The sequence below is a fragment of the Neltuma alba genome, unplaced genomic scaffold (genome assembly GCF_004799145.2).
Source record: "Neltuma alba isolate B1F8T4 unplaced genomic scaffold, ASM479914v2 tig00003960_pilon, whole genome shotgun sequence".
Lineage (NCBI taxonomy): Eukaryota > Viridiplantae > Streptophyta > Magnoliopsida > Fabales > Fabaceae > Neltuma > Neltuma alba.
The window spans coordinates 1-17,624 of record NW_021633493.1 but is presented as its reverse complement, the minus strand read 5'-3'; the positions used below and the strand labels follow the sequence as shown (position 1 = coordinate 17,624).

Below are 17,624 nucleotides of genomic sequence, written 5' to 3'. Positions count from 1 at the left end.
CATGTTTTGGCTGCGTGGAAAAGCTGGAAAACGAGGGATGTTAATAATTTGGTACTACAGTACTTCGGTACTTCCAATCCGAGTTGGGCCGGACGCATGAAATGTTCAGATCCATGTTTATTTGATTTTTGGTGAGAAGGGTCTCAACTCTCAAGAATGAAGAACATACAAGCAAGTTTGTAATTTACGAACATGGGCAAGAAAGCCCAACGTACGAAATTCCTGGATACGAGAAGCATAGCATGCTACCCACAGGGTTGTTTAAAACCGGCTCGTCCCCGATCCCAGTCTTATTAGGATGGGACAAACCCACTCTGAAATTTTTCAGGACGGGACCAAAAAAGGGATCGGGATGAGACGGGACATAGGATGAGGCCATCCCGTCCCAATTCCGTCCTGGTAGGTATATTTTTATTTTTATTTTTTATGTTTTGTATCATATTTATTTAATTATTAAATGTTAAAAAAAATAAAATAATAATATCCCTTAGTTGATACTCAATATATAAAAAGTAAATCTCCCAATCAGAAGGCCCAGTGTTTTTAAACCCATTAGAAGACCCACAAAGTTTAAAATCTCCCTTATAAGGTCCACATCATGTTTTTTTTAAAAAGGGACCGAGACATCCTGATCCCATCCCAACCAGGATTGGGATAGTATTGGGACGGGATAGGACATGGGACAGGTTCCCTGCCCATCACTATTCATCAGAACGGGACCGGGACAGGCTCGTCCCAGTCCCATCCCGTGAACAGCTATATTACGCGTCATTTATAGATTTTTTGGTAAGAATCAAACCCTCTCACTCAAAGGAAGACTTGTTGCTTAACCGCATATCCTAGACTAAGAATGTCTAGGTTAATGCCTACGAATATATTGTATGCCCTTCTAACAAGCTAACATTGATATTATCTAAGAAGAACCGTTCAACCGCATTACTCTTAACTAGAGTTGAGCTCACGCATTGCCTAAAATATTTATATAAAAAGAGAGAGAGAACATAGCAAGCTGACGATTGTACTAATGACTGCAATAGGCCTCGGTTACTCTAAACAATTTTCCTCTACAGTTGACGCTTCATGTAGATCATGCTAAGCCCGCAAGAGGATAGAGTTGAATTGTAGCATGGGAAATTTTCAAATAATGAAGCTACAATGCAATATGGGAAAAAATGGATCCAATACCATGGCATTATTAGGTAGTCGTGAATTTGTTGCTGAGGTATTAAATTGATCTGCAGCAATTGGCTGAGAGTTGTCAGGATATGGGAAGACGTGGAAATGAAGCTCCTGAGACAGAGGGATATCTGAATCTGATCAAGCTGCAAGGGATGCAGTGTATAAACATAATCTTGCAAATAGCAAGACTTTTAGGTCCTGTTTGGTATGAAGCATTGAAAATGAGGGATTGGGATTGGGATTGCAATTGAAAAAAATCATTAAAATAATATTTAGCATGAGTAATTGTTTGTTATATGGGATTAGACAAACTCATAAAGGTGGGATTGGAGAATACCACTTTCCCCCATGGTATTCTCCAATCCCACATACATGACTTTGGCTAATCCCATATATCAAACAATTTCTTATACTAAACACTCTCTTAATAGATTTTTTCAATTGTAATCTCAATCCCAATCCCTCATTTTCAATGCTCCCTACCAAACGTAACCTTAGTTCAAGTGATTTCACTTGCTTACGATAAGCTAGTATTCTTCTTCTTCTTGGTTTTTTTTTGGGGGGGGGGATTCTCAACTTGCATGGGTCACACAGCATATATGCTCAAATATTGAATAATATGAAATTTTTTGTGAAAAATTATGAAAAGGAGGGGAATCATGCTACACACCAATAACGAAATATTAAGTAAAAAATTATGAAAAAAATATTATCAATGTTTTCATGTTTCTTTCATTTTATGCATTTTGGTTTTTAGAACATTTTACTAACATTGATTTTTACTGGGCGAATCGTCAAATTCATTCCAAAATAATCGAAGGATTGCGTATACCCAATTACAGAAATGAGGGTAATTAGGTCACCTTTCAGGAAGGGTTCCTAATTATTCACTTCCAAAACTCCAATTATCAATTTACGAAACAAAACATACACAGCATTTGCAAAAACAAGGGGTAGAAATCTTTCAATATTACAGTATCTAAGAAACTCAATTTCTATATGTCTTAATTTCTAAGGTAGGTAGAATTTGACTTTAAATATAATTTTCAACTTTTTTTTTGAGCACTGAATAATTCTTCTATTAAGAAAACCAAGCGGAGTACACTCGCTAATCAAGAAACCAATAAGAGAAACAGTAACGAAACTGAAAAGGAAGAAGACGTCTAAGCAAATTTGCAGTAAAAAGAGAAAACTATACTCAACAATAAAGGAATGAGCCTATGCCAGTCCTATTGTGCACTTCAGCCTGTAAAATCTCAATGTCCTGTAAGCTGTAACATCAAAAAATTCAGAGAGGCTGGTGGCCTAAATAGCCATCCTTGCGGTACTAGTCCCCTCATAACTTCAGCTGCCACACAGTTTGCAGCTTTATTGCCCGTCTGAGCAACAAGAGAAATATCCCAATATCTACACTCTTCCGACTTCAAAATCTGCAGGCACTTTTGCACGATATCTACACTACCCCATCCACAACCATCCACATTCATTTTCTTTAGTCTGTCATAAAGACCCTGACAATCTGTTTTCACATTCACCTTATTACCACCCCATAAATCACAACAATTAAGAGGCTCAAGCATAACACAGCACTCGACTTGGAATGCAGACTCAGTATCAATCAACTTACCTACTCCTCCCAAAAACCTTCCTTCCTAGTCTCTACCCACTACCCCAATTGCTGCCTTCATAGAGTTTTTACAGAAAGAAGCATCTACATTTACCTTCACATCTCCCCAGTCAGGTGCTTCTGATCATAGCTGTGATTTACCATAGAGATTCGACCCCTTCTTTCACCTGCATCCCAGCAGTCCCTCACTAATATCATAGCACCAGTAACGTAGAGAAAGGCATCAACATCAATGTGTTCATACAGGAATTTACACCTAGAATTCCAAATTCCCCAGCACGTGCAAGAGAAAAGAGCTAGAGCAAAGTCATCAGGACCTTCCTTCAACATCATCCACTCCTCCAACCACCTGTCAAATCTTCCCACCTTATATCTATCGAACCTCAGCGAAAGAGGAGATCCAAACCAACACTGAGATGCCCAAGGACAAAAAACAGCAAATGCTCCACTGTTTCTGCCTCTACCTTGCAAATCTCACAAATCGGGTTATTAGCACACTTCCTCTTGAACAGAGCATCCTTTGTTGCCAAAGCCCCATTTGCTACCCTCTGAAGAAAATTATTAACCTTTGGAGGGACTCTAATCCTCAATATTCCATCCCAAAATAGCTTAGAAGGCCGAAAAGAGCTACTGGGACCAGCTTGATCCTTTCTTCTCTCTTTCTCCCAAGCTACCTTATATCCGAGCTTAACCGCATACTCTCCATCTCTGCTCTTTAACTAAACAATATTGTTAGCATATTGAACTAGAGGGAGCCGCACTTTACTGATCTTCTCCTTATCATCCTCGTCTAACAATCCATTTCCATCCTCTAGACTCCACTCACCATTTCTGATCCAGTCTTTAACATATAATTCCTTCATTTCTTCGCTCAAATTTCTGCTTTTCAACTTAAGGTCATCACAAGCAGGCAACCATTTATCAGTAAAGATCTTGATCTTCTCACCGTTTCCTGCTTTCCAACACAAATCATTCATTAGTAATTCTCTTCCTCCTAAAATGCTAATCCACCCCCAAGAGGCCTTGCTACCTCTCTTCGAGTGCAGAAATCATCCTCAGGAAAATAAAGACCCTTCAATATCTTACACCAAAGAGCCTCTGGATCCTAAATCAATCTCCAGGCTATCTTAGCCAAAAGGGCCTTATTGAATAATTCAAGATCTCTAAAGCCCATACCTCCTTCCCTTTTAGAACTACTCAGAGACTACTAAGCCTTCTAATGTATACGCCTCTCATTCCCTTTCTGTCCCCACCAGAACCTTGACACCATACCGTCTAGCTCTGCACAAACCTTCTTAGGGAACTTGAAGTATGACATTGGAAAGATTGGAATGGCATTTGCAACAGCTTTTACCAAGACCTCCCTACCTGAAAAAGTAAGGAGCTTTTGCTTCCACCCCTGTAGTTTCAGCCCTATTTTGCACTTAACAAAGGCTAAAGCATCTGATTTTGCCCTTTCCCCAAATCATCCCCAAATATTTGCCTGGGTTATCAGTGTCCCTAATCCCCAAAACTTCAAACACTGTTGCCTTAGCCACAGTACTTGCATTCTTTGAAAAGAAAACGCACGACTTGTCAAAGTTCACAGCCTGACCAGAAGCACTGCAATAACAATCAATAATCCTCTTCAAGACTCTGCAATTTTGCCGCCTTGCATTGATGAAAAAGAGAGCATCGTCTGTAGAGAAGCAATATGACAAAATCGGACATCTTCTAGTTAGTCTGATTCCCCTTAACCTCCTGTGATCCACATGCCACTGAATCATCTTTAACAACACATCAGCTACAATGATAAACAAGTAAGGAGACAAAGGGTCACCTTGCCTAATACTCCTTGACATACCCAAATCTACAACCTTCCTTCCTACCACTACCAAATGCAAGCTAGCCGAGGAGATGCACTCCATTACCCATGCAATCCACCTTTCCCTAAAGCCCATCCTCCTCATGACCTCCTCTATAAATTTCCACTCAAGCCTATCATAGGCTTTATTCATATCTATCTTTACTGCTATTTCTACCTTTCCTCCTTTCTTCTTGTTTTTTAGGTAATGGAAGGCTTCATGAGCAACCAATATATTATCTTAAATTAGTCTTCTAGCCATGAAAGCCCTCTGGTTTTCTGAAATCACTTTCATCATGATAGGCCTCAATCTATTGGCTAATATCTTGGATATTATCTTATAAACAAAATTGCACAAGCCAATAGGCCTATACTGGCCAACCTGTTCAGCATTCACCACTTTAGGAATTAAAACTACATTGGTAGTATTTATGGGGCCCAAGCTAACACTGTTTTGGAAAAATTCTAACACCATCTCTATTACCTCTTTACTAATCTCCCCCCAAGCTATCTGATAAAAAATTCAAGAAAAACCATCAGGCCCCGGAGCTTTTCATTCCATTCAATTGACAGGCTGCAGTCTTTATTTCTTCAACCGTTACCATTCTTTCTAAAGCCAAACTATCCACCTCATCAACATTTTTGTTAACAAAACTCAGCACCTGCTCCATTCCTCCTCTTCCATCAAATGCGCATAACTCAGAGTAAAAGTTGATAAAAGCGTGATTGATATCCTCCTGCCTTACCAACCAATCACCATTATCATCTCTTAACTTGCACAGTTTATTCCTCACCCTCCTCTGCATAGTACTGGAGTGAAAGAATCTAGTGTTTCTATCACCATCATTAAGCCAGCTTACTTTGGACCTCTGCCACTAATACTTCTCTTCCTGGTCCCAAGCTTCTTCAATTTGTCTAGTGATTTCTTCCATTTTAGCCTTCCTTTCTTCATTTAAGATGCCCTTATTGCAGTCACTGAGTTTCTTAGTCAGTTCCTCCACTAATCTCTTCGCATTCAGAAAAGTTACTTTTCCCTGCTTAACCAGCTCTTTCCTACAATTCAAAAGTCTACACAGAATTTCATAGACCTTATTCTCTGCATCCCCTCCACCGATCCTCCATGCCCTCCTTACTACTGAAAGAAACTCTTCATGTTCTGCCCAAAATACCTCAAATCTGAACGGTTTAGGCACCCTTTCATATTTAAAATCACAGTTCAATAGAAGCACATGGTGGTCAGATCCAACTGGCTCAATGTGAGTCACTGTAGCATGTTGAAACTCATCTATAAATTCATAGTTTGCCACAGCTCTATCTAGACGCTCCTTCACATGATCATCACCCATCCTTCTATTCCACCAAGTGTAGGAAGACCCCTTAAACCCCAAATCCACCAACTGGCAATCAGACAGCATTCTTTGGAAATTCATGATTCTTCTAACATCTGCAGGCCTGCTTCCCCACTTCTCATCAATAGAAGCAATGTCATTAAAGTCACCAATACAGAGCTAATGGCCATTAATGTTGTCAGCAATGTTCCTAAGTTTGTTCCACACTATTGATTTCTCCTCCTTCGTTGGAGCCCCATCCACAAAGGTAATGAACTTAGGAGCTTTAATAGTAGTAGAGATAACACTCACATGAATCAGATTCTTCAAATTGTACCAAACGTTAATCACCACTTCCTTTTGCCACCACAAGGCCAAGCCTCCACTCCTCCCCCTTGGCCCAACATAAAATTCCTCATCCAACTAACACCTATTTCTCAACCTTGGTAACTTTCCATCCTTCGTTCTTGTTTCCATTAGGAAGACAATTGAGGGCTTGTTCTTGAAACACTCTTCTCTCCACTTTCTAACTGTTAGAGCCCTTCCTAAGCCCTGACAGTTCCATGATAATAACATCATTGCCCCTTGGTGGCTATTAAAGGACAGCCACCACAACCCTCATTAATCTCCTTCAGCAAACCCCCACTTACCTCCTCTCCACTCCCTACTTCCTCCTTACTTCTTGCCATATTCCTCTTGCCATCACTACTGATGCCTCCCTTCCTTCTAGCCCCTCTCCTTACCCTACTTTTTAGAACTTTCACACATCTCCTACCCTCATTCCTCCGTATAGCTTCAGTGAGTGAATTTTCACAATTTTCAACTACATTAAAATCAATCCTTCTCTTCTTAATCTCCTCTCTCCCACTGTCTTTCGCCAACGATCTCTTCAGCTTAACTTTCTTAAGACTTGCTACAACCTCAGACATTGGAGATTGAGTACCATATGTCACAATGGCCTTCGATAAGTCCTCCCTCTACACCAATAGAGACTTGACCTCCTTATCATTAACCAAAGGAGTTTCTACCACAGGTTCAATCTCCTCGTTACTTTTTGCAACTTCACTGCTCTTCTCAATAATAGAATCATCGTTTGCCACCTCCCCTTCCCTTATTATAGTTCCCTCCTTCAAAGCCTCCTCTATACGGTCAATCTTAGCAGGTCTCACATCAGTTTTCGTTTTAACTCTCCTGATTACATCCTCACTTCTTCCAACATTTCTCACATCAGCATCCTTCCCTTTCTTTGGAGACTCCACCCAATCCCTCCTACAACATCTCACAGTATTCTCAATTGGTTTAGAAGCTTGAGTACTCAACCATCCTCCATACTTCAATTCAGCCTCAGACTCCACATCCTCCACATACATGCAATTCCTCTAATCATGCCCAATTCTTCCATACTTATAGCAAAAATCCTGCAACCTCTCATATCTAGCCTTAACCCACACTAAATCCTTATTTGGCCTTGGAGTCCATATTCCAGTAATCAGTGGCTTTCTCAAGTCAACAACCACTCGAGCACGTAGGAAGCTTCATATCAACAGATTATTCCTCTGAGGATTCTCCACCATTACCACCTCAGCGATCATCGATCCCAATGTGACTGCATTTTCCTCATCTATCGCTCCCAACAGCACATATTGAAATTGAATCCAGAAAGGACAATAATGGAAGTCGACCTCCTTATAGATTGTAAAGTCCTGCCACAACTGAACATTCAGCAAGATTCCTTGGATCGACCATGGCCTCCCTCTCAGGATCCTCAAATAGTCATCACGTCTTCTAAATTCAAAGATAAAAGCGTTCCAATCTGCATCTGTTATCTCCAGATCTGAAGTCCTCTCAAGGTTCCAACCCTTGCGAATCATCCGAATCATGACCAAGCAATTAAGGTGCCTATCAGTCATCAATTTCCCTACCAACGCACCACCATACACCTTCCTCTGATCGTTATTCCACCAAGTCAAGTTCACAGCTAGCTCTTCCTTTTGATTGCAACTTCTCGACCCTCAGAGAACTTCCTTTGAACTTCCTTCCATTTCCTTCGAAACTCCACCTTATGCCTTCTGAACCTTACCATTTCAGGACCATCACAGTGCATTATAGCCTGAAACTCTCCTTACCTCCGTCGTAGTGGGCGGCGAAGGGCTCTCGCAACTATGACGATAACCATCGAAAACCACCTCTCACACAGGAGAGAGAAAAACCCCACAGAGGAGGAAAAAAAATAATTTTCAACTTTAATTTTCATCAAAATCTGCATAGATTAGATATTTCTAAACAACCCAAAGTTTTTCAGTTCCTCTCTTTACATGTTTGGTGGGCCACACTAACAATAACAACATATAATGCAAATCTTCGAATCTTATTTTCAACATTAATTTGATGGAGTATTTTTTTTTCTCTTAAACATAGAGGTAATTTTAAAATAGTATTATCAAGCCTTTTTTTTTTTGAATTGGTTTTGAAAAATAATTCTTAACATTATATTACGAGCATCCAGTCTTGAATGTAAGATATAATTAGAGAATTAATATTAGTTAAGATCTATTTTATATAATTATCAATTTTTTCTCAAATATTTTCTAAATAATAATTAAATAAGAGAGGAAGGAAAAAAAATAAAAAAAATACTTTGGATGTTTTAAAAAAATATATCATGTTAACTAATTTATCTAATATTTTTAACCTATTCATATTAATTAATTATGACTTATGCTAAGCGTAGAGGAGCATTAACCAAAAACACAGAACAAATCAAACAGGCTCTAAGTATTTCTTGGTTCCATCTCATACCATAAAACTCCTTTGTGAATCTCAGCTTAGGAAGGAAACGTGCAGAGGAGCTCACATACGCAGTGTAAGACGCAGCCACCCAGTGCCACTTCTCTGGAAAAACGTTCACACGACTCTCCTAAAGACGGAAAATCTACGAGCTGTTCGGTTATTTCTGTGGGACAATTTTCCGTTGAAGGCCGGAAGATCTCTTTTCTTGGAACCCCATTTCAAGCTACCAAACGCGCCAACTGTGGGAATCTGAGCCAAATTCATTCCATGTGATATTTTCCATGCACCAAACGGCTCCTAAGAATCATCCCATGATTTGATGCGCGAAACTCTTAATACGGACTATATTCATCAATCATGAGAGTATTAACGCCTAAGGCGACGGCGACTCACTCCGACGACCACCGCTTTGCCACTGTCGGTCACCGTGATGCTGAGTCGCTTTTTCGGACGAAGCCCATTTCCGAGATCCGAAATGTGGAGGCGAGTACGAGGAAGCAGATCGAAGACAAGAAGGAGGAGCTCCGGCAGCTTGTTGGCAACCGGTACCGTGACCTCATCGACTCGGCGGATTCCATCGTTTTGATGAAGAACTCTTGCCAATCGATCTCTGGCAACATCTCTTCGATTCATGGTGCGATTCGCTCACTCTCCCTCTCTCAGTTGCAGTCTGAATCTCCGTCCCAATCCTCTGCCACGCGCACCTGGACTTACGATATCGCTTCCCGTGTAAAATATTTGATTGATACCCCAGAGAATATATGGGGTTGTCTGGATGAGGGCATGTTCTTAGAGGCAGCATCACGCTACGTGCGAGCCAAGCAAGCACATTGCAAATTGTTCTTGGACAATGGGAATGCCGCCGATGGGGATCAGAAAAAGATTTTATCAAATTTCCCTATCCTTCAGCACCAATGGCAAATCGTCGAGAGTTTCAGGACCCAGATCTCTCAGAGGAGTCGGGATAGGCTGTTGGATCGGGGCCTTACCATTGGGGCTTACGCGGATGCATTGGCTGCCGTGGCTGTTATTGATGAACTTGAGCCAAAACAGGTATTGGATTTGTTTCTGGAATCGAGGAAGTCGTGGGTCTCTCGTATATTGGTTGACTGTGATGCTGCTACTTCCGCTTCCTTTGTTGTGGTTTCTGTCTTCTGTGATGTGTTGGGCATAATTCAGGTCAGTGTTGGTCAGGTTGGTGAGTTATTTTTGCAAGTGATGAATGATATGCCTCTTTTCTACAAAGTCATTCTGGGTTCTCCTCCTGCATCTCATTTGTTTGGTGGAATTTCCAATCCTGATGAGGAGGTGAAGCTCTGGAAATTATTTAGAGATAAACTGGAGTCAATTATGATAATGCTTGATAAAGACTATATTGCGAGTACTTGTAAAACTTGGTTAAGGGAATGCGCTAAAGAGATGGTAAACAAGATAAATGGAAGATATTTAATTGATGCCATTGGGAGTGGCCACGAACTAGCTTTGGCTGAGAAATCGATAAGGGAGACGATGGAAAGTAAGCAAGTGCTGGAAGGTAGTCTGGAATGGCTTAAGACCGTTTTTGGGTCTGAGATTGAGTTACCTTGGAGTAGGATCCGGGAACTCGTTTTGGAAGATGATTCGGATCTATGGGATGATATTTTTGAGGATGCTTTTCTTGGTAGAATGAAGGTGATTATTGACCTGCGATTTAGGGAGCTCACTGGCACTATTGATTTGTCTAACGTGATAAATGCAGTCGGGGACACTTCCGCCAAGCAGAATGATATGCAGGGGTACTTGAACAGACCATCAACAATCGGTGGAGTTTGGTTTGTAGAATCTAATGCCAGAAAGACTGTATTTAAAGTCCAACATGAAGAGAATGAATTTCAAACATGTCTAAATGCCTATTTTGGCCCAGAAGTTAGTCAAATAAGAGAATTAGTTGATATGTCTTGTCGGAGCATTCTTGAAGATATGTTGAGTTTCTTAGAATCTCCAAAGGCATCTCAAAGATTGAAGGATCTAGCACCCTATGTGCAAAGTAAGTGTTATGAAAGCATGTCTGCTGTATTGATGGCATTGAAAGGTGAGCTAGATAAACTGTATGCCATAATGGAGAGAGATGTCAAAGATGTTTCTACAAATGCTACCATTGAAAGATCTCTTTTCATTGGTCGACTATTGTTTGCTTTGCAAATCCACTCTAAACATGTGCCCCTGGTACTTGGATCTCCTAGATCATGGGCGAATGATGCTACATCTGCTCTGGGAAAAATGCCATCAGTGATGAAGCAATCCAAGTTTGGAGCTGATTCTCTTGCCTGCGATACACCAGGAAGACACACACTCTTTGGCACTAAAAGACAAAATTCTCTTGCTGCAGCTGCCTTGTTTGGAACAAGAGAAAGTGCAAGCCCACACTTGGAAGAACTGAGCAGGATTATGGGAGATCTTTGCATTAGAGCCTACAGCTTGTGGATATCATGGCTATGTGATGAGCTTTCAGTTATTGTCTCACAGGGCCTTAAACAAGATGATGCCCTATCTTTGAGTACTCCCTGGAGAGTAAGTACCGTTTTCTGATCTTTCCTGTTCATTTTCTTGGTTTCTTGTAATTTTTATTTTGTAACTTAAGCATGTTTGACCTTATGGTTATTTCGTATCTGCAACACTCTCTTATGCTTGTAAACTTTTAGGGAATTGGTCTTTCAGACAATTGGACAGAAGAAATACGATTTTGGATAGGATTAGAGGTACTCAGGTAGTATACATGGTAGAATATAAGGGCAAAATAAAGGAAATTCAAAGTGACATTGGTTGGGAATGAATATTGGTGACATGATTGCCAACGAACAGACAATGTTATGGATAATTCACAATTCATTTTGTACTAGGATTTGCTTCCACGCCTTCAACTGCTCACTGCTAAATACTATCTATTTCTCTTGACCCTTATATTACTGTGTTGACCTTTTATATTTTTCTTTTGCAATATATGTATGCAGATGTTGTGGGTTTTGGAAATTTTATGTCTCACTAAAGTGCATTGAAAACGTGTTAGTGGTAATTGCTTACAAGATGTTTTGCTTTGGAAGTTAAATACATACGTTTTGGGAGTTCTGAATATTTTATTTCACATTCTACCCTTATTCTTGATGTTCTTGGAGGTTACACCGAGGATAACTGACGTGGACTTAGTCAGCATAATTTCTTTTCTCAGTTTTCGATGATTGTTCTCTTTAAATGCTACGTCCTACCAGTGATATGCAACAAGACATTATGCCTTTAAAATGTAGTCTAAGCCATGTAGCTCATCTCTCTTGGCCCTGCTTGAGGTGTTAGGCGTGTGATAAGTCTTGATTGGCATGATATTCCTTCTATATCTTTAATATTATTATCGTGAATGATTTTTTTTAGTTGTTTACCTACTGTTAGCGATGTGCTAATCAAAATCTCGTGGTCCTTAATCTTGAAGGCAGCTCATCTTTTGTTTGCCTGCACAGGGGTGGGAGGATACTGTTGTCAAGCAAGAGCATTCTGATGAAAATGAATCCGAGATGAAAATATCTCTTCCATCAATGCCTTCTCTATATATAATTTCCTTTCTATTTCGAGCTTGTGAAGAAGTTCATCGAATTGGGGGTCATGTACTGGACAAGAAGATTTTGCAAAAGCTGGCATCTGGACTGTTGGAAAAGGTATGAGTTTTTATGGATGTGTCAGTCAACTTGATCTCAAGCTGCTGAAGTGTCTTTCTTTCTTTCTTTCTTTTTTTTTGGTAAAATGATTTTCCCCACTGTCCTTTTGCTTTCTTAATTCTGAATTATTAACACTGATTATCTGGCTTTTTGTGTTGTTTTTTTGGGATTTAAAAGCAAGCTTCATTTGAGGTAGAGAGAGAGACAGAGAGTTACAATAGAGGAGGATACAGTAGAGAAAGAAGCAGGGTAATAGGAAAAAGATAAATGAAGAAGGAAAAGTGAAAAAGGGAAATAATGAAGATGAACTAAGAAAATGAAATGCTGGACAAGCAGTATTTATCTCAATCAAAAGTGTCAATGAGACTCCATCGAAAACCTGTGAACAAAAAGCCAAAGGAAGCGAGAGGTTAAAACTTTGTCATAAATCATTTAGAGTTGCCTAACCTTAGCAATTGTAGCGGTAAATTCCAACCAAGTACCCTATATCATATCAACAATTGGAAATTTGCATTCTTCATTTTGTCCCAAACAAATTTACTCAATCAGTAAAAGCTGATTCAAAATTTGCGGGCAAACCCAAAGGGGGAATTTTAGAGTTCTTGTAATAGTATTTTACCCTAATATGCTGAGTTACTAGTAATGACCCTTTAGAGTACTAGGCATTACACCGTCTTACATCGGGCAACGATCCAAGAAAAACCTTACGGTGTAAATGATTCAGAACTAGCTGAGGTGGGAAATGAGGACTTTGAAATGGTATTCTTTGCGATTGATGAGACTTTATATCTCGTCAGATTAACAGCTACATTTTCCAAGTTAAGGCTAGAATTTGCCAAGGAGAAACTGGTTGAAAATTTGACTCTAGTTTAGCCTGATTGTTGAAGTGATATTTTGATCTATACTTTACAAAATGTAGCATGTGATACTTTTTGTGGAATTGTTGAGTTTGATTCTGTTCGTCGGCAATCAAATGCTCTAAAAGGTGTAGAAGTTGCCTCAAAGTACGCTTATTAGCTTAGATTTCTGACTGTGACACATCTGACACATCTAGTCAATCAGGTGCAGGGAAGCATCTAATTGGATGGAACGCCTTAATAGGATATCACCCCTGTTATGAGCAACCGTTTGACTGCCTCATACCAACTAGTTGTCTAAGTAAAATATTTCAAAATGGCTGGTATGTCTATGAGCAGTCAGTTGACCACATTAAAGCAGGTCGGCAATTTGAGGTTATATGGACCAATCATTGAGGTTTTCTTTAATTTCTAAGCCTTTCAAGGACAACTAAAGGATAATATAAGATTATTTCTGAGTGACTTTTTAAGATTTAAAGGTGCAATTGAAGGATCATCTGGCCATGCCGCCTTGTTAACTTGATAAATGTTTGGCATTTAAAAACAATTTTCTAGCTAGTGGATCATCATGTTACCAAGATGGTCCTAATCACGGTGTATGTCTTTATGCTCTCATGTGCATGTACAAGCTCTCTGACTATATTTCATTTTACAGATTATTGGAATCTTTGAGGAGTTTCTTTTCACCAAAGAGACAAGTGATCTTGGATTGTCAGAAAAAGGAGTCTTGCAGGTTCTGTTAGATGTCAAATTTGCCACTGATGTTCTCTCTGGGGGCGATTCAAGTTCAATTGGGGAATTATCTGGCAACCAGAAGCCAAGGTTACCTGTTAGAAGGAAGCAGGATCAAAGACTGATGACCTCAATTATTAGAGAACGTTGTGATCAGTTGTTAAAGCATCTTTCTCAGAGACTGGATCCTATAGACTGGCTCACGTAAGTTTTATTTTAGTTTTGCTTTCCTTGTTCCCTAGATATTAACGCCTTGAAATGCAGCAAGGGAGTGCAGACTATAAATGGAGGCCTCATGCAACATGTTACCCTTGCAAGCAACAATAAGTGAAATCATTTAAATTAAAGTAGGGAAAAAATTGAAATTTACTTACAAATCTCATGGAACTCTAGAGTTTGAAGGTAAAATATATAAAAGAAAATAAATTTATAGAATTGTTTGGATTTGTAATGAACATATCCATGAAAAAGTTGGAGTGGCTACTAGCAATGAGAAAATGGTAGAAAACCATTTGAGATGGTTTGGTCACGTGCAAAGGAAGCCTTTGGATGCGTCGGTGAGAAGGGTTGATAAGGGTTGATCAAACAGCATTGAGTCTTCTTAAAAAGGGTAGGGGAGGCCGAAGAGAATATTTAATATAGCGAGATCTTTGAATTAACAATATATCCAAACATTTGGCCTTAGATAGAGCTTAATGGTGTCTTGCGATCCATATAACCAAGTCCATCTAGTAGGATAAGGCTTTGTTGTTGTTGACGTTTGGAGCAGAAGTAGTGTACCAATCATATTAACCGTCTCTAGGCTGGTTGTTGATATCAGCCCATGATCTTTTATCTGGGAGTGTGCAGTCAAAATAATGGTTTGTGGTGTGAGAAAATTTGTCGTGTGTATTACTTTTGCACTGGTTAATACATTGGAAGGTACTCGTGTGATATGAGCTAACAATTAGATATTTTGACATTCTAGTAATTTCTGTGCTGTCTTCTCTAGGATCTTTTTTGGTGAATATTTCAATGCTTTTTTCTATTGATCTGATAATGATTTTGTGTAATATAATCTGTTAAAAGGTTTGAGCCATATCTTTGGGAGAATGAGAAGCAGTCATACCTACGTCATGCTGTCCTCTTTGGATTTTTTGTGCAACTCAACCGAATGTACACAGATACTGTTCAGAAACTGCCTACTAATTCAGAGTCTAATATTCTGAGGTGCTCTACAGTACCTCGATTCAAATACCTTCCCATCAGGTAAGTCAGAATTTATTACATTTTTTTTTTAAATTAAATTCATTCCCTGAGACATAGCCATTTGGATTCCTCTCTTACAATTATTTCATTTAGAACGTACCCAATTCATTCAGCACCTTTTTTTTTTTTTAGCTAAGGAACCTGTTCTGAAGTGAATTCTTACTCGTAAACTGATGTCTTGATAAATCCAGTGCTCCAGCATTGTCTTCTAGGGGGACAAAGAAGACATTTGCTCCATCTTCAAGTGAACACTCTTCGAGAAGTTCCTGGAACTCTCTTACAAATGGTGAGCTTTCTCAGAAGATGAATTTGGATGACAACTCAAGTCTCGGGGTAGCAGCTCCATTTCTGAAGTCATTCATGCAAGTATGTCCTTGTCCAAATTTTCTGATGGTTCTACTTATCTTATTGTGGCCTGATGCATTATTTCATGTATGCTTTTTCTAAGAAATTAAAAGCATAGATGCCGCATTTCTTTCTATTTATGCCTATACTATATCACTTTTTTAGGGACCCACAGCTGCTAATGGGTTCAATGATGCATGGTTTTATATTAGGATTTCGCTTCCTTTTCCATCTTTATATGAAGACAAAAAATATGCGTTTCCGGAAATGTTAGTGCTTACACCATATGGACTTTAGGAACTGCATGCTTTAGGGTCCAAATTTTAAATTTATTTTACTGTAACAAGTCAATGCAATCCCGTGTAATCTTGTTTTCCTTCTCTTTTTGAAAATTAAGGTTTCAAATGGTTGCCTTGGGATACCTATATGTAAATATTTTTTAATATATCGATAAGCATAAGGGATGCTAAGAGCTGGTGTATAAGGAAATCTTTTTCAATTAATGGAAATAATAAAAATATGGTTGACAGATCATAAGCTCAATGGAGCTTTTAAATTACTGAAGATCTCATTGATTCCTGTTTCGTCCAGCAAGTTTTAGATTTTATAGACATATCGAATTATTGGTCCTTTGTGCCATAAAAAGGTGCAAGTGGGAATCTTGAAATTATAGATATTATGAGTGACATTTATATTAATGATTGACTTATATGATCATAGTCTTGCATTCACCATCGTGTAGATATTTTACTTCTTGTATCAAAACATAATTTACTATATGAAGGCAGCTTGGCATACTTTTTAAGGTAATTGAACGTTTTTTTTCCAATGTTTGTTCTAGGTTGGAAGTAGGTTTGGGGAGAGTACTTTGAAATTGGGATCCATACTGACTGATGGACAAGTTGGCATTTTCAAGGATAAATCAACAAGTGCTATGTCATTTGGTGATATTCTACCTGCTCAGGCTGCTGGTCTTCTTTCATCTTTTACAGCTCCCAGATCAGATTATTGACTTTCTGATGAATGCAAGGCACTAGTGGCTTTTAAATGAAAGAATATTATTTGCAGCTCCAGATGTTAAACATCTGAACGAATGAAGCAATTGAAATGTATGGGGACGAGGTTATTTCATGTTAATGGGTTAAAGGATCTTTTGGCTTGGAAACAAGTGTGAATCGTGACAACTGTTGGAGCTGCAAGCGTGAGGAAGTTTGCCAAGCAACAGATTATAAGAGCACAAACTGAAATCCATGGCATTGATTTTGTTTGTCATTTGGTCCTAGGCTCTGCTTAGATGTGTCTATGCAAATGTTTTAAGTGAGAAGAGCTATGATTAACGGCCACTGTTTCGCCTCTCACTTGCATAGTTGAAAAGTTATAGAAAATTATAATGTCACTATTCTTAAAATGTGCCAAGGAATCATATAATGTGTAGTTGTAATTTTGGGTTCTTTTACTGTTCTATAGAGGTTTTGTAATTTCCATAAAATTGTATCCTATTATTTGTTTATTTCTAATTCTAATTAAAAGGGGTTCAAACCAAAATGTCTGTTCCCACGGAGAAGTTAGATCAAATAGTTATGCAACTTGGGGTGTATTGGGCTCAAAAGAGGAGCGGGGAGGAGAGAAGAAGAAGGATTTTTAGTGAAAGGAAGGGAAGAAAAACAGAAGAGGGATTTTAATATTATTTTTTTTAAATTGATCAAGGGAGAGGGGAGATTTTTAATGATCTAATATATAATCTGATAAGAGTGTAATAGTTATTATTTCTTTCCCGCATGATGTAAGATCAAAAGCGTAATATGAGTATGTTGAAAACTAATTTAGACATACTAATTAAAGTAAGCTAAAATATCAAATCTTTCAAATTGAGAGAGGAGGATTATGAAAGGAGAGATGGAAAAATCTTAAAAAATTTCTCTCTCCTCTTAAAAATTTTAGCAATCCAAACAAGAAGGAAATAAAATCCACCTCTTCTCCTCTCCTCAGGGC

The 17,624-nt window shown here is 38.9% G+C and overlaps 1 protein-coding gene across 1 annotated transcript; it reads left to right on the top strand.

Moving 5' to 3' along the window:
* Nucleotides 1–8,802: 8,802 nt before the first annotated feature.
* LOC114743141 (conserved oligomeric Golgi complex subunit 1) lies at nucleotides 8,803–16,932 on the top strand. The gene is made up of 6 exons (XM_028931337.1): nucleotides 8,803–11,317; nucleotides 12,256–12,450; nucleotides 13,963–14,243; nucleotides 15,108–15,287; nucleotides 15,479–15,653; nucleotides 16,474–16,932. The coding sequence occupies exons 1-6, from the start codon at nucleotides 9,125–9,127 to the stop codon at nucleotides 16,642–16,644; spliced, it is 3,195 nt and encodes a 1,064-aa protein (XP_028787170.1). The 5' UTR covers nucleotides 8,803–9,124; the 3' UTR covers nucleotides 16,645–16,932.
* Nucleotides 16,933–17,624: the final 692 nt, after the last annotated feature.

Excerpts from the sequence above, each read along its gene's own strand:
- LOC114743141 (XM_028931337.1), top strand. The coding sequence starts at position 9,125 with ATGAGAGTATTAACGCCTAAGGCGACGGCGACTCACTCCGACGACCAC. Across the intron at positions 14,244-15,107 it reads GATCCTATAGACTGGCTCAC|GTTTGAGCCATATCTTTGGG; the intron begins GTAAGTTTTATT and ends ATCTGTTAAAAG. Across the intron at positions 15,288-15,478 it reads TTCAAATACCTTCCCATCAG|TGCTCCAGCATTGTCTTCTA; the intron begins GTAAGTCAGAAT and ends TGATAAATCCAG.